This window comes from Aplysia californica, unplaced genomic scaffold, assembly GCF_000002075.1.
Source record: "Aplysia californica isolate F4 #8 unplaced genomic scaffold, AplCal3.0 scaffold00163, whole genome shotgun sequence".
Lineage (NCBI taxonomy): Eukaryota > Metazoa > Mollusca > Gastropoda > Aplysiida > Aplysiidae > Aplysia > Aplysia californica.
In genome coordinates this window covers 751,052-765,873 of record NW_004797433.1, presented here as the reverse complement: position 1 = coordinate 765,873, position 14,822 = coordinate 751,052, and the positions used below count along the sequence as shown (strand labels likewise).

Sequence of the window (14,822 nt, the reverse complement as noted above, 5' to 3'; positions counted from 1 at the left end):
TAGCCCGAAACCTAGCAACACGCACGCGTAATGTGTCACCAACGATGTCAAGGGCACGAGAAAATGCCTTTCAATTGACAAAAAATACGAAATAATCCAGGCTGTTGACAAAAAGCAAGCTCCACTGGCAGAGATTTGTCATCAGTTCGACATTCCACTAGGGTCGATTCACATCATTATCAAGGATAGAGAGAAGATAGTGGTAGCATACTCCGATGGAAAGTTTGCTCAGGATCGAAAGAAGATGAGACTATCCGATGCAGATGCTGACGACCAAGCTCTTCTGGTATGGTTTAAGGAGGCAAGGAGAAAGTTGGTTCTAAAACCCCTGTTCGTGGGTACTTGTGGCTAGGGAAACTACCCATGAATAAGTACAGCTGGATTAGTCCACAAATGCTTACTTTCCTTGCATTTCTGATTTAACAGGGATCGGATATAACAGGACATTTTCTCTACTCCCACCATCCCTGCTATATCAGGTTTCCACTGTAGAGTGTTATGCTCAAGCAAATCAGACTAACTAAAACTTTCACCTTTGTATGTGTGTCTAAAAGAGCATTTCACTTACACAAAACTGAGACAAACTTGAACTTTCCCTTTTGCATTCTTCTGTAACACATGTGCAAGAGGTTTGATTATGGCATTATCTTTAAGACACTGATGGTATACTCCCTCAATTTTCTCAGTTCAAGAACTTTTGATTCAGCTCATTTTGTCACCGAGCCCTTCAGATAAAAAGAGAAAGAACACCTTGGCTTCCAGCCAAAAACCAACATCAATGTTTATCCTTTAACTTTTCCACCGTGTCCGAATCATCATCATACTGCTTGTTTGCTTCTTCCATTTTGGCTATATCTCGGGCGCGATGAAGAGAGCCAGACTTTAGCTCCACCTCTGGCTTGCCATTACTTTTCACAGTGAGCTTGGGGTCACTTCTCACAGTGATGCGCCTGTCATGAACTTTACCCGTCTTTGTCCGAGAACTGTCCGTGAAACGACCAGACACTTTCTCTTGACCTCCATGCACTTGCTTCTGCATTCTTGTGTCCACACTTTTCAAGCCAGATTTTATCAAATTTTTGCTAGGTTGAGAATTTATGCTAACCTTTGGATATTCCTGAAAAACAGAAAATGTTGTCACTTACATTTCTGTGAGTATAGAAATCCATGTTGTGGAATCAGCAAATACTATTGTAGCCGCATATGTGTATATGTTTAATGGCATAGACTGAATAATATGGTAATGTTAATGAAAACAATAACAACAACAACAATTACAATAATAATAATAACAATAATAAGGCTAAAAGCTAAAGTCTTGGGTTTACAGTCAAGTAACCCCCCACCCCCATCCCATGGCCCCTTGCCTTTAAAAACAAAGTACATAATGATGATACTGTCCAAGGCATCCATCTGTCTAAGACTACCTCTTTTCTCCTCAACAATGGGTGATCTTCGGGGACAATTTTAACTGCACCTACCAAGGGTGTCTTTAACCTCTTCCCTGCCGCGCCCGTAGAATTTATGGGCCTGAACCGTGTATCGCTGTGCCTATGGCCTGTAGGATTTACGGAACTGTGACAGAGATTGTTCTGATACCAATTATAGGGGAAGTTACAGCTAAAATCTTGTAATTATTTTTGAGGTACCTTCCCTTTATGTTTACCTCCATTTTCTCCCCATTTGAAAGCGTCAGATTCGATCTACGATATACACGTCTATCACACAAAAACGATTTACTGGCAGTTAACACAAATGGGCTTACGTGTATATATAAATATATATATGGATTGTACGAGTGCTGTATAAGGTAGGAAAAGCCTCTTGTCACTTCCTATTTACCTGCAGACACTCACACAACATGTATTCCCCTTTTTTGGGGGGGGTCTCTGTTTATCATTACTCGAATGTGTCTTGTTAATGTTGTTCGGTGGTGGTGTTTTTGGCATCATGTTACCAACTCCAACTTTTCTAAATCTATCTCTCAATGAAATCCCTCCAAAATTAAATTCATAGAAATGTGGTTCAAAGTAGAAAGTACATGCACAAATTTATGAGAAAATATTCATAAATTAAAAAGTTACAGGAGGTAGAGTAGGGTCACCCCTAAGCGGCCTTGCTTCACGGGATTTCCCCCAGCACAGGGGCTATTTACCTGCTGCATTGAAGGGGTTAAACCACTTACAAGTGCTTCTCTTTCCTGAAACAAAAGAAATATGTTCATAGCTGCCAACTTTTCAAAACTAAAAAACAGACTCTACAAAGGTGGCTGGTCAAAGTGATGAGCATTGTACAAACAATCCCCCTCCAAATCCTTCACACACACTTTTCTGCATGCAATAAATTCAAACTACTCCAAGCAAACCTGCAACTACTGTCAAAAATGTTTGGAACAGGTCTCTCCTACTGACTTATGGTCTTCCTTGTAACGATTATTTGCAAATCCTGTTTCAAAAGTTCAGAAATTTTTCTTCATCATCGGCAAGTCCAGGAGGAGCAATACTAGAAAAGAGAATACATATTTCTAGACACAAAAATGTACTTATGTACTTAGACCCTTAAAAACATACTAAAATAATAATAATAATAGATAGCATTTGTGTAGCGCAAATCGCCGCTCAAGAACAAGCTCTATGCGTTCACAATCTATACCATTACCCCAGCAGACCTGAGAGCACCCTGAAACAAGCTCAACTTCCTGGGAAGCATACAGTGCACGCAGCCATTTATAGGCGTTAAAACACTAACATGCTGACAAGATCTTTCACTGTCTATGGCCGGGTACCCATTTCCATCTGGGTGAAGTGAGGTAAATTCGTGTAAAGTGCCTTTCCCAAGGACATAACGCCGGGCCCGCGGCTCGAACCCCCGATCAAACAACCTCATGATTACGAGTCCGTTAGCCTAACTACTAGGCCACCGACGCCACTAAAAAAACTATGAAAGTCTGACAGAACTGGTTGGGTACAACACTCACAGACCCACCTGGCCAGAGGTCATTCTGCTGTTCTCCACTTCCACCACATCTCTGAGCCGCATCAGGAAAGCGTTCGACACCTTCCCACAGTTTGATGGCTTCGCTGCCTTCAACTCTTCTTCAAGGTGTTTAAGGAAATGGATCTCAAAGTTGTCACCCAGACGATGCTGAAATTGAGAGAAGATAGAGAGATAATTTCACAGATTTTAAAGGCATTTAGTCCATACTTCCCCTCATTATAACATATCACTCGGCAAATGCATAAATTGAAGCAGTACATCAGATAAACAAATAGAATGAGTAAGACAATACTGTTGGGGAAAAACAAAGACACAGATGCACATATTATATACATACACACACATAAACACACACACACCCCCACATCCCCTCCCACACACACACATATACATACAGTATAACTCGGATAGGTCGAACACAGATTACTCGAAATCACGCCTCCGTCGAACTGTGCCTACGGTCCCGTTTTTTCTTTTCCTTCTTTATCATTGTTAGATAAGAAAATTACGCGAAGCTCGAACACAAACACAGAATAGTCGATGTAACTACACCGCCATAGAGGTCTAAAGTCAATGTCCTTTGAGGTGCACTTGAGACAAAATAATAATAATAAACACTGAAAAAGGCAAGGTTGGTAAAATACCACTTCCCCCACTTCCACAGAAGCAGCTAACAGTGCTATTTTTAGCGTGCTGCTCGACACGTGTGCCCTCTGCGTATACCTAGGTCCTAGGCCTAGCTAGTTTGGAGTGGGCCAGAAGAAGAGCTGTGCATCACATGATCGGCCGCCCCATCCCTCTTTGCAAAAGACTGTGTGCTTGGTCGGAGAGGTGGGGTAGGGCTGCATTGTTTTGTCATCGCGTTGTTGATTACTGATGCGATATATGCTTATCTTGTCAAATAGTTCATGTTATGAAAAATTTGAAAAGGCACCGTTCGATTGGTGCAGACTACAGACTGCTCACACTGACCCGCGCAATTAAACTGTCTAAGTACAGGTAGGCTCACTACCGATTGAACTCGAAAGCGTTTCTTATCGTTTTTCTCATTCTCAATCTGTCAATTTCAGATTCTCTCAAATTTCAAATTAAAGTCAGTAGGCATAGATCTAACATATCTGATCAAGGACAATGGCCGAAAAAGGAAAAATCTCAGTTCCGACCAAATCTTTGTTGCTTCCCTTGATTCTCTGACACAGCCGATACCATAACACTGTTCACGTATCCCTAGAACTACGGAATTCTTGAACTACCGAGGCCAGTCGTGACGAATTCGTGCAATCCGTGTTATACTGTATGTACATACAAGAATACTGACATCCATTTTTTATGTTCATTTTTGCTATACTATGAAGATGCAATGAAACAGAAAAACGATGCCCAAATGAAAAAAACAACTTTAGTGGAAGGTTGGTTGGTAAATAGGTATGCATGAGGTAAGAGGGTGGAAAGTGGGCGGTGGGTAGGTAGTAGGTAGGTCGTTACATAGGTATTTCATTACAAATCAAATTTCCCAAAAGTGGGGAAAAAAGGGGGCAATTTTAGTCCATTCTATATTGATATTCTTGACCCAGAAAGAATTTTGCACTGATATTCAAACAAGAATAGAAAGAATGGCAATAGCAAAACCCTCACATTATGGAAGACGTTGTAGACTGCAGCAAACGCTGGCTGTTTCTCTACAAGAAAACCTCTTTTGGACCCGTGAAGAACAGCCACGCCACGCTTCTCCGCCGAGGGACATACGCTCATATACTTGCAGTGGTCACTCCGATAGTTCCACTCACAGCCCATCACGTACAGCTGGTCTGTGCACACGAACGGACATAGAAAGAAATGCAAATGTACGTTTTTCAGTTCAAGTCAGTCGAAAAAAGTTTTGTTAGTTGAAAAGGATGCTTCGGTCTTAGAAAATAATAATTCAGAGACATTTCAGGGCAAAGGGGTCAAAATCTTGTTTTCTGACAGGATGTGCAGGGGCCCCATTGGCTCAGGGGAACGTGTCTCATAGGGTTAAGAGTTCTCTGTAATCAACTGCAGCACAGAAAAGAGAGAACACAGGATAGTAAGACTTCTGAATTCTTAGTTTAGTATAGTTTTAGAAAGAGTTCTATTGCACTTGCAACACAAATAGGTCAATAAGTGCCAAAGATTAGAGGGTGTTACTTGAGAGTAACATACAAAAAAAGGAGGAGAGATAAAGACGATACATGTTAGATAGACAAGAAGGAGCAAAATACACTAGACCGCTCGTCAACCACACATTTCTAAATTCTACACAACCTCCTTTCAGCATAATAATAAAGAGCCACCTGAAAAGGCGGCGGCAGTAGGCAGCAAATAGAAGAAGCACATACCTGGATGTCTGGCAAAATAGATGTTGATGAGGTCCTGGTCCCCCCAGGGAATCGATAGCCGGTACTTGTTGTACAGCTCAGGCATGTCCAGGTGCCAGCGCGTGCTCCGCAGACGTGTCAGGTTCATCAACATCACACCAGAGTTCACACCTGACGTCCATAACAGAAGGTAGTCTTTGTTAGAAACTGTAAGTGTTTTACACTCACTCTGAAACAATTTAGATCATTCTGGAGGCCGGCTTACAACCCTGCCTGTCAAGGCCAAACAACCCGAGCTGAGAGGGATGCAACATCCCAGCAGAAAGACCGAGATACTCAATTAAAATTTCTCCCCAGTTTGGAATCAAACTTGGGTCTCTTGTGTGACATCGAAGCTTCTGACTACTACATCACAAAAACAGGTGAGTTCACACCTGACGGCAATAAGAGAAAGTATTCCTTGTTAGAAACTGTAACTGTTATACACCCCTATTGACACAATTTGGATTTCATTTAGAAGACAGGCTACTTTGACTCCGCCTAACAAGGGCTGAGTGGACTACAACATCACCCCTGACATATGGAGATACTCGATTAAAAAATGGAGATACTAGATTTAAAAAAAAACTTCCCCAATTGAGAACAGAACTCATCTCTCTTGATAAAAAAGCCAAGAGTCCAACCACTACACTACAGACACTGGAACTGATTCGTTGCGATTTAAATCATTCAAAAAGATAAGAAATATACAGAGGATTTTGTGACAAAATGCATTATATACATTAGAGTGATGGACATAGTAAAAAACAAATGATTAGTTGATCCACAAAATGAGTTCGACACATCCATAATTCGGGTAAACCGATGCAGTGAGAAATGAAAGAGATGTCAGTCATGGATGGAATGGAAAATTATAAGAGCAAAACATGATTTTTTAAGTTTTCTGTATTCGTGTTGTCTGTGCCCAACTGTATTTTAAAGTAGTGAAGATAAAAGATCCTGAATACAAAATTGTCATAAAATGCAAGCAATAAATTAATTTTTTAAAATGTTAAACCTCAGATGGTGACAACAAATCCTTACCGAGGTCTCCGTAGTATGGGTGCGTGGCGAAGCGGTTGTACCAGCCGGTCTGAAAGTCCTCACTCTCTGGCACCAGAGCCACCAGCTGCGTCGCATTGAACAAACTGAAGCGAGACCACAGGTCAGCCACCGACTGCAGGAACAGCACGTCCGTGTCCACATAGATCAGGCTGTCCACTGAAGTCAGCAATGACTGGAGACGGTTTAATTTTTAGTTTTCATAAGAGTTTTACGGCGTTTGAAACACAATAAGGTCATCGAAGTACCGATGATTAGAGTTTAACAAGAGAGTACCAAACACATGAAAGAAGGAGAAGAAGAACGGAGACAGACGTTTGACAGGAAAAAAAACTTTGGTGGAAGGATGGTCGGTAGGTAAGTAGGTAGGTCATTAGGTATGTAAGTTATTACAAATCAAAATTCCCAAAAGGAGGAAAAAAGAGGGCAACTTTTGACCATTCTATATCTATATTCTCGACACAGAATGAATTTTGTTACACTAAGCTCCGAACAAGAAAAAAATAAAACAGCAAAAAAACCCACCAGACCACCCGCAACCATCCATGACAGATGGCAATAAATGGGTAGTCAGTGAACTCAGTTATGACGGGAGACAGACAGTGGGTAGTCAATGTAATATTATCATTATTATGTATTGTAAGTACCCACAGGTAAGAAAAGCCGTTGAGAGGCACAGGGCTTGAACAACTTCCTCCATGCATCTTTGGTGGTATCTTCTGGAAATGTGACGCTGTAGATGTTGAAAGACAGGGACTGCGTGTAAGCCCGCGGCCAAAACTCCAGCTAGAAGCGAGAAGAAGGGGTGGGGAGGGGATTAGAAAAAAAGAAAAATTCACTCTCGTACTCTTGCCCTCTGCAAAGTGTGGAAGGGTACAGCATATCCGATGCCTGTAATCTATGTATGAAAACAAAAAGCAGATAAAAGGGACAGCATCTTACATACACATAACCTTCTACTGGTCACAAAATGAAGTTTTTAACTCCTTACATCTTTATTTTCTTTGCTTTTGTTAATAACATCTTCTATCATGTTGCTGTTATAGTTATTCTTAACAACAGTGTTCCTATGATAAGCCCTTAAAAGATATAAATCCTATTGTTAACTTAGCTTGGTTCCCTAAGAAGGCAAAGGTGACCATAACAAACCTCCCTTCAAAACTCTTACGGATATATTATTTTCTATTTTCATTCAAATATTTGAGCAGACATAGATATTAACCCATTCAGAGCTAAAGAACGGAATTCTCTCAAGACATAGATCCCACCCACGTTCTTTCCGTTAATATTGTAAAACCCAAACCATTCATCTACAAAGAAAAATAACTTTAACGTAATCTGCAACTAGAGACTTGACCTAAGAGTGAAATAGGAACGACTGCCGAGTTCTTTTTAATCTTTTTCAGCCTGCGATCTTAGATTGATTCGGTGAAATTCCAAAGCTGAGCACTACAGTGGTGAACTTCCTCCAAATTCCAAAGAGGAAAATAATCATAAAACAAAAATATTTTGGCTAAATTACGTAAATAAATAAAAGTATTAAAGTTATTAGACAAACAAATAATAGTTTTGTTTTCTTGAAAACACTCAAGTAATGTAAAAAGAATGGGATGGGATTTACCACAGAAGAGCTCAGCAATAAACATAGATTTTAATTAAGTCTTGAAACTAATCATAGTCACAACAGACCCATTGGACATCTCTTACATGATCTTTAAAATAGCTTTGAAGACTCGGTTCAGTAATGATGTGGAACACAAGATTCACGGTATGAGGCGTTGTCAGAACAGCTGACTTCAGCATTGTCATCACTTCCTCTGAGCGATTCCCACAAGCCACGACGCATAAGTGAATGGCAAAACCCAGTGGCTGTTTGCTGTTGAAATGTGAAAAACTCTTAATGTAGCAAAATGACTCGGAACAGACACCAAAGAACGCTGGAAGCATGAGTCTGTCTGAGTGAAGATAAGCACATTGACCCAATAACGGTCATTTAGTGTTGGGAACAAGCAAAACAGACAAACAGAAACAACAGACATACCTGAACACTGAGCATAGCCAAAAAACTTCTCTAAGTGAATAATACTACTTACAAACACCTGTGCTCAAACTTACAAGTGTCATACTCACTTTACAGTAACTTGTAATTCTTCTTTCTTTCCTTTTGTTAATTTCAAACCAATCGGGAAGTGCCCTGCCTGTTCGAACAACAAACTTGTGAATATTACGCTCATGAGCTTTTTGAGCGCTGACCTCCTTATCTTCCATTAAAAATGTATCATCAGGATATACTGATGTTATTCATCATGACAGTCAGTATTATTAGAAGAAAGTTGCACAGCAAATTAATTATTTAAAGCATCAAACATGTAAGATCGAAGCTCAGTCAGAACTATAGGGTTGCAAGTAGACTCAGAATATCTTGTTGGCATCCATGATTACAATAACAACAAATGACCACAGTACCTGTGAAATACAGGGCTCAGTTTATGCATCTCTGCAACATTTTCCTCAGCATGGTCTTTTCTCATCACACTTGGCTCAACTTCATCCCCAAATTTCTTCTCAGATGAATATCGAACATTTCTATCTGAATTTCTATCGCCAATTGGAATGATATCTTGTATAGAGTGTTGGGAAGCTCCGCCACTGGAAGAGGTTGGGAAATCTGCTTCAACAGGTTTATCACGAACCACTTCAGAAAGCACCACTTTGACAGAGAAGTCGGAATCCACAGTGTTGGACGTTTCCTCAACAGGAAATTGGCTGTTACCAACTTTTTTCTGGGCGTAATACGGATGATCAGGCTTGTTCTCATGCTCCACATGAACTAAATAAAACAGTAAAATTCCAACTCCAACCACAAATGTCACTCCAATCTTGAAAAGCATTCTTCGATGCATCAGTCAGTTTTAGGTGAAAAAAGATATCTGAAAACAGAAAGAAAGGGCAGTTTCGCTTGTATAAAATTAATAATAAATAAAACATGACTGTACAGCACCATTCACACACACTTGTGACTCATGCACATCTATCTTTTACTCATCAGTCTAACTTGTTTGAAGCTTTAAACTACACTTCTATCAGGAAAAATAATGACCCTGAAAACCCACCACCTGAAGCCTAGAGTGAAAAATTGTCTGCTAAATTTGACTGACTTGAATTTGAGACTGAGCTTGATTGAAACCAAAAATAGTGTCTAAATCATCTTTCTCAGCAGGCTGTCCAATTGGACAGTAGGAGCAATACTATACAGCAGTGAGTAGTGACTGACTGTTCATGTAATTACAGTGGTCTCCAGCTAAGAGCATGCACCTTGGGCGACATGAAAAGCCTACTCTTTTGAGAATGTGCTATTATATATATATATATATATGGCAAATTTTGATAGTAATCTGGAATAAATTATTTGTCATTTGATCCCCTGCGGTGGGTTGCATCATTGAGCTGAACTCGCCGCAAGGTGTGGAGTTTTCCAATGCCAAGTGATCACAGACAATGACCACCATACCTGCTAGGGATGAAAGGCTTTGATGATTGAAGATGATGATCCTACTTCTGACACTAGCGCAGAAATGATCCTGCTATTTGATGGAGTTGTCCAGTTTGAACGGGGGGGGGGGGTAAATTTTTACTTTCACTCCCACAAACTGATGCACTGCTTTGGTGGTCAAACTACAGTAAAACTATTAATTAATTTGCGATGGAAATGAAGTTGATATTCGCGTTCAGCGTATCAATATGAAATATGGACAACTGGTAGCTAGATGTGAGACGGGAGGGAAAGTAAAAGAATACCGAACGGGCACTTATTTACGAGTGATAATTATTTTAATTTACTATAGGAACGTCGCATACGTGTCAGTCTTTTTTCCCCCGGCAACTGATCATTATTACAATAATAAGCTAGTCTTGACGTAGATGAATTGTGCGCTGGTCTGTGGAATCAAAAGTTGCCGTATGCTCGGCTCTACACAGCAACACAACTTTTTCTTGGTAAACAATCGAGATGACACAGGCTTGTGTATTTGAACGGAATTGGTCTTTTTTTTTTTCACAGCTCATAATATATATATGCAGGTGCCAGGTGGTCTGCTAATATTCAATTTTACCTTTTTCTACAACAAACAAAGTGGGAAACATGGGGGGGAGGGGGGGGGGCATATCAATGAGGCGGCGGGCATCGGATCAGCAGATAAGGTGTGGAAGAAACTAAAAAGTGGCGGAAAATTGGAAGCACTGAACGTTAGAATCTAGGGTATTTTTTTACTTTCCCTCCCGTCTCACACTCAGCTACCAATTGTCTATTTTGTACTAAATATTGATGCGCTGAACACGAATATCAACTTCATTTCCGTCGCAAATTAATAGTTTTTGAAATATTTGATTGTTTTTAACCGAGATAGACATGCTTTGGACCAATCGGGGGGTTCCAGGAGGGCCTGCCCCACTGGGGTAAAAGAAAATCTGGGTGGTTACAGGGGGGCATGCCCCCCTGTTTTTACCCATAGTTTGATATTTTACAGTTAGATTTGAAATTGTCTTGAAAATAATTGCTTTGCGACAGTTTTAGTGGCTTTATGTGTGATCTGCAGCAAACAGTACAGCAGTTTGACCCCTGAAACAGTGCATCTGTGTGCGGGAGTGAAAGTAAAAATTTACCGAATCTAGATCTAGATCTAATCTAGATCTAGATTCTAGATCTATAGAACGAAGACTTCCTTTTTTTCGGACCCGAGTCCGAATAACATTTTTTCATATTTGGACTCGAGTCCGAATATGAAATTTTTTATTCGGACTGAATATGAAAAAATGTTATTCGGACTCGAGAAAGACGGCCTAACTATATAGAACGCAGCGTTTCAAATAGCCCAAAGAACACAGCGTTGCAAATGGCCACCTCTATTCTCACCCAGAGTGAGAATAGTGCAGGCGAGTCTTGTGGCTATTCTCACCCGGTGCGCGTTCACCCTAAACCACAGAATTCTACACTGTGATAACTGAAAAATTGTAGAATTCTGTGCCGTGAACAAACGTTCCATTACAACTGTAGCCTACTAAAAGCGTACAATTTTGTCTGTGGGCAGTGGAGAGAGAGAGAGAAAGAGAGAGAGGAGTAGCGCGAGAATTTCCGGGCAAAACAAAATGGCGACCCGCGTAGTTCGGCTCGATTCGAAAAGTTAAATAGCCGTAGCATCTTTGTAGACAACCAAATTAATTTACTTTTGTGTTTTAACATCATTTTTTAACTTTGTTTTGGTCAATTTGATCGTCCACACCGATAGACAGTAATCAAAAAGAGACAGAGAGAGAGAGAAGAGGGGAGGAGTTGATCTTGCGAGAACTTCCGGCGGGTGAGAATAGCCACTTTCTTGCAAAAAGCGCCTGCCATAAAAACAGCAACAACAACCAACAAGGCTTTAAAAAGACCTAGAATCTTGATCTAGATTCTAGATCTAGATAATCTAGATCTAGATATAGATCTAGATTAGATCACTACCCCTTTTAAGATAGCAAACCAGAGGGTGAAAGAACCTCTGAAAATCAAAGTCAAAAATGAAAAGGGGAGCCCTGCACAGCACACACACACACAACATACCATCACAAAACATTTCATAACGCTCACTCACCAATCATTGGTTTGCACCAAAATCAGTAGTACCGTTAGATGTCACAACGACTGGAACGGAAAACAATGAAGTGACCACAACATTGGTTCCCTGGGACATGAGACAAAAGACAATTTCAAGGAATACCAAAGAATTCACAATGCAAAAGAGCGAATAGACATTTCAGGCCTAGTGTCACGAACGAAAACAAACGTTTCCGTTTTATGTCGTATTATTCCACTTTCGTCAAAAATTATAATCTAGATCTAGATCTAGATCTACTTGAAAGAAACATTTGGAAATATATAAATTACGATTTAAAAAAATTCACGAAGTTTTCCTATTTAGAAAAGCCAAATTATATAGATTTTTAGATCTAATTTCATTTTAAGCTGACAAAACATATTCAGATTATGACGTCATCTATTCTTGTGTTATCTTGTCTCGTCGAAACTGATATTGCACAGTACACAACATCCAACATCAACATCCACCCGGAAGTTCCTGGTGATTAGTAGGAGTAGGCCTTATTAGAACCTAGTCGTGAGACAATTTAGTTATATAGACTTTATCAACTGCTCGACTGCTTATACGAAACTCCCTCTGCTGCTGATACGTCCTCGGGTCTGTTTAGTTTTAGTTTAGTCAGTGTTGTTGCCAAAGTTCAGGGAAAAGGTGGTGGCAAAGTGAACTGAGAATAGATCCAGAATCTATAGCCTACGGCGGGTAAGTTAATAAAACTTAATAAGGCCACCTCTATTCTCACCCGTAGCCGTAGCGCAAGCGAGTCTTTTGGCTATTCTCACCCGCTGTCCGTTCACTGTTATAGCCTAGATCTAGGCTAACCAATTTTGCGTTCACCCTAAACCACAGAATTCTACACTGTGATAACAGAAAAATTGTAGAATTCTGTGCCGTGAACAAACGTTCCATTACTACTACTGTTAGCCTAGGCCTAGGCCTACTTAAAGCGTACAATTTTGTCTGTGGGAAGTGGAGAGAGAGAGAGATAGATAGAGCCTAGAGGAGTAGCGCGAGAACTTCTGGGCAAAACAAAATGGCGACCCGCGTAGTTTGGCTCGATTCGAAAAGTTAAATAGCCGTAGCATCTTTGTAGACGACCAAATTAATTTACTTTCACTGCGTAGTGGCTACGTTCACGGCGCCGTGAGCGTAGTCTTCAGGCTAGGTTCACGCCGCCGTGAATGTAGTTGGCAGGCTACGTTCACGGCGGCCTGAATGCAGTTTGCAGGCGCTGTTGAGGCTACGTTCATGGCACTCAAGCTTCGTTTAGACGGAGCGTCCACTGCCGGTTTAAGGCATGATGCGGGGGAAATTTTGAAATTCGTTAAGAAGAAGAAACTAAGCTTACAAATGTGGTAGCATCATTGAGTAGCATCAGTATAAAAAGAGTGGAGAATTAAGTCATGAAGTAAAATTTTGAAAATTCTTTTGTATTGCTATGGTAACGCCTGCCATAGGAATGTCATATATAGAAAATGCACACATTTCTAAAAAATCTATCATAAGGTTATACATGATGATTTTAAATGTTACAATAAGTGGTTTTGCATCCTACCGTGGCTGTTTTAGAGGATGGACTTGGCATTTTTGATGTAGGAGGAAAAACTTTTCCAGAATCGAGGTCCTAAATATGGGAATATTTTGACCACAAAAATCTCAGATCCAAACAATGGATTAAATTTATAATAAAAATCATTTATTCAAGATTTTTTTTTGACGTCACTACTTATTACACTGGAATAATGTTTCATCAATCAGTATACTGAAAATTATGACGATATCTTAACAACTTTTCGCATGATAGTTTTTTGTGTCCCCCCCCTCTGAAAGAGCCCAATTTGAGAGAAAAATCCTGAAAGTTTGAACGTGCAAAACTTACTGTAAACGTAGTCCGTTATACCGTGGCGTCCAAAAGAAACTTGAAAATGTAATCACCCAGTCATCGTGTTAAAGCCTTGCATTACCCACTCATGCAGCATACCAATTTAAAGCAAAATAAATTCTTCATCAGCTGACATATTAATATTTAATCTATTTTAAGAGACGCCCGAGATATTGTCACTCAAAATTGACCTTAAAAAAATAAGGCTTGGCAAAATTTTGCGAAATCAAAGAAACGTAAAATAAAATTGTCTTTGCGCATTTATTGAAGAGTATCAATATTGATCGAATGGCGATATATTGAATGCCCAATGAATGGAGAATTGTGTCTTTGCAATAAACAATATTTTATTACGATATTTTGTCTCGATAGTTTCAAACATATATAACGGAAAACAGAGCAATCTCAGATTCCTCACAAAACTTCGACTCAACACTAATTGTGTTCATTGTTATTTTGCTTAGGAACCATTGGCTTTGTGTTGTGCACGAAACCTTTGGGCATCAATTCAATTTAGTTTTGGACATATTTATCAGTCATTTCATTTCAAATGTCACAGAGAGTTGCAAACAAAGGGTCTGAATTGGGGGCAAAGTCGTTTTTCTTCAGCCGCTGTTTCATGGGACTTCACATAACTGCTCTGTTTTTCAATCTTCATTAGTTTTCTGTTCAGCTCTTCGTTGTTGGTGTTTTGGAAGCTCTGAAGGGCATTGAACATACAAGTCTCGTAGTTGCAAGAAGTTTAAAAAAAGATTACCGTGCTATCAACTTTCCTTATCTCTTTACTGTATAAAAATGCATACATGATATGAAATACGCTTGCAAATAGTTTGAATGAAAGAATGAATATATAGAACGCAGCGTTTCAAATAG

The 14,822-nt window shown here is 39.9% G+C and overlaps 2 protein-coding genes across 3 annotated transcripts in view; one reads left to right on the top strand and one right to left on the bottom strand.

Moving 5' to 3' along the window:
- Positions 1 to 597: 597 nt before the first annotated feature.
- Positions 598 to 12,428, bottom strand: LOC101857110 (glucoside xylosyltransferase 1). The gene is made up of 9 exons (XM_005097748.3): positions 12,065 to 12,428; positions 8,901 to 9,364; positions 8,142 to 8,310; positions 7,086 to 7,220; positions 6,417 to 6,609; positions 5,355 to 5,504; positions 4,633 to 4,805; positions 2,986 to 3,144; positions 598 to 1,117 (listed from the first exon to the last, which is right to left on the bottom strand). The coding sequence occupies exons 2-9, from the start codon at positions 9,335 to 9,337 to the stop codon at positions 776 to 778; spliced, it is 1,758 nt and encodes a 585-aa protein (XP_005097805.1). The 5' UTR covers positions 9,338 to 9,364; positions 12,065 to 12,428; the 3' UTR covers positions 598 to 775.
- A 103-nt stretch (positions 12,429 to 12,531) lies between these two features.
- Positions 12,532 to 14,822, top strand: part of LOC101856734 (gamma-secretase subunit Aph-1) — a 22,909-nt gene continuing 20,618 nt past the window's right edge. For both annotated transcript variants that reach the window (XM_005097746.3, XM_005097747.3), the window contains exon 1: positions 12,532 to 12,769. The gene's annotated coding sequence lies outside the window, so the exon portion shown is untranslated. The remainder of the gene's footprint in view (positions 12,770 to 14,822) is intronic.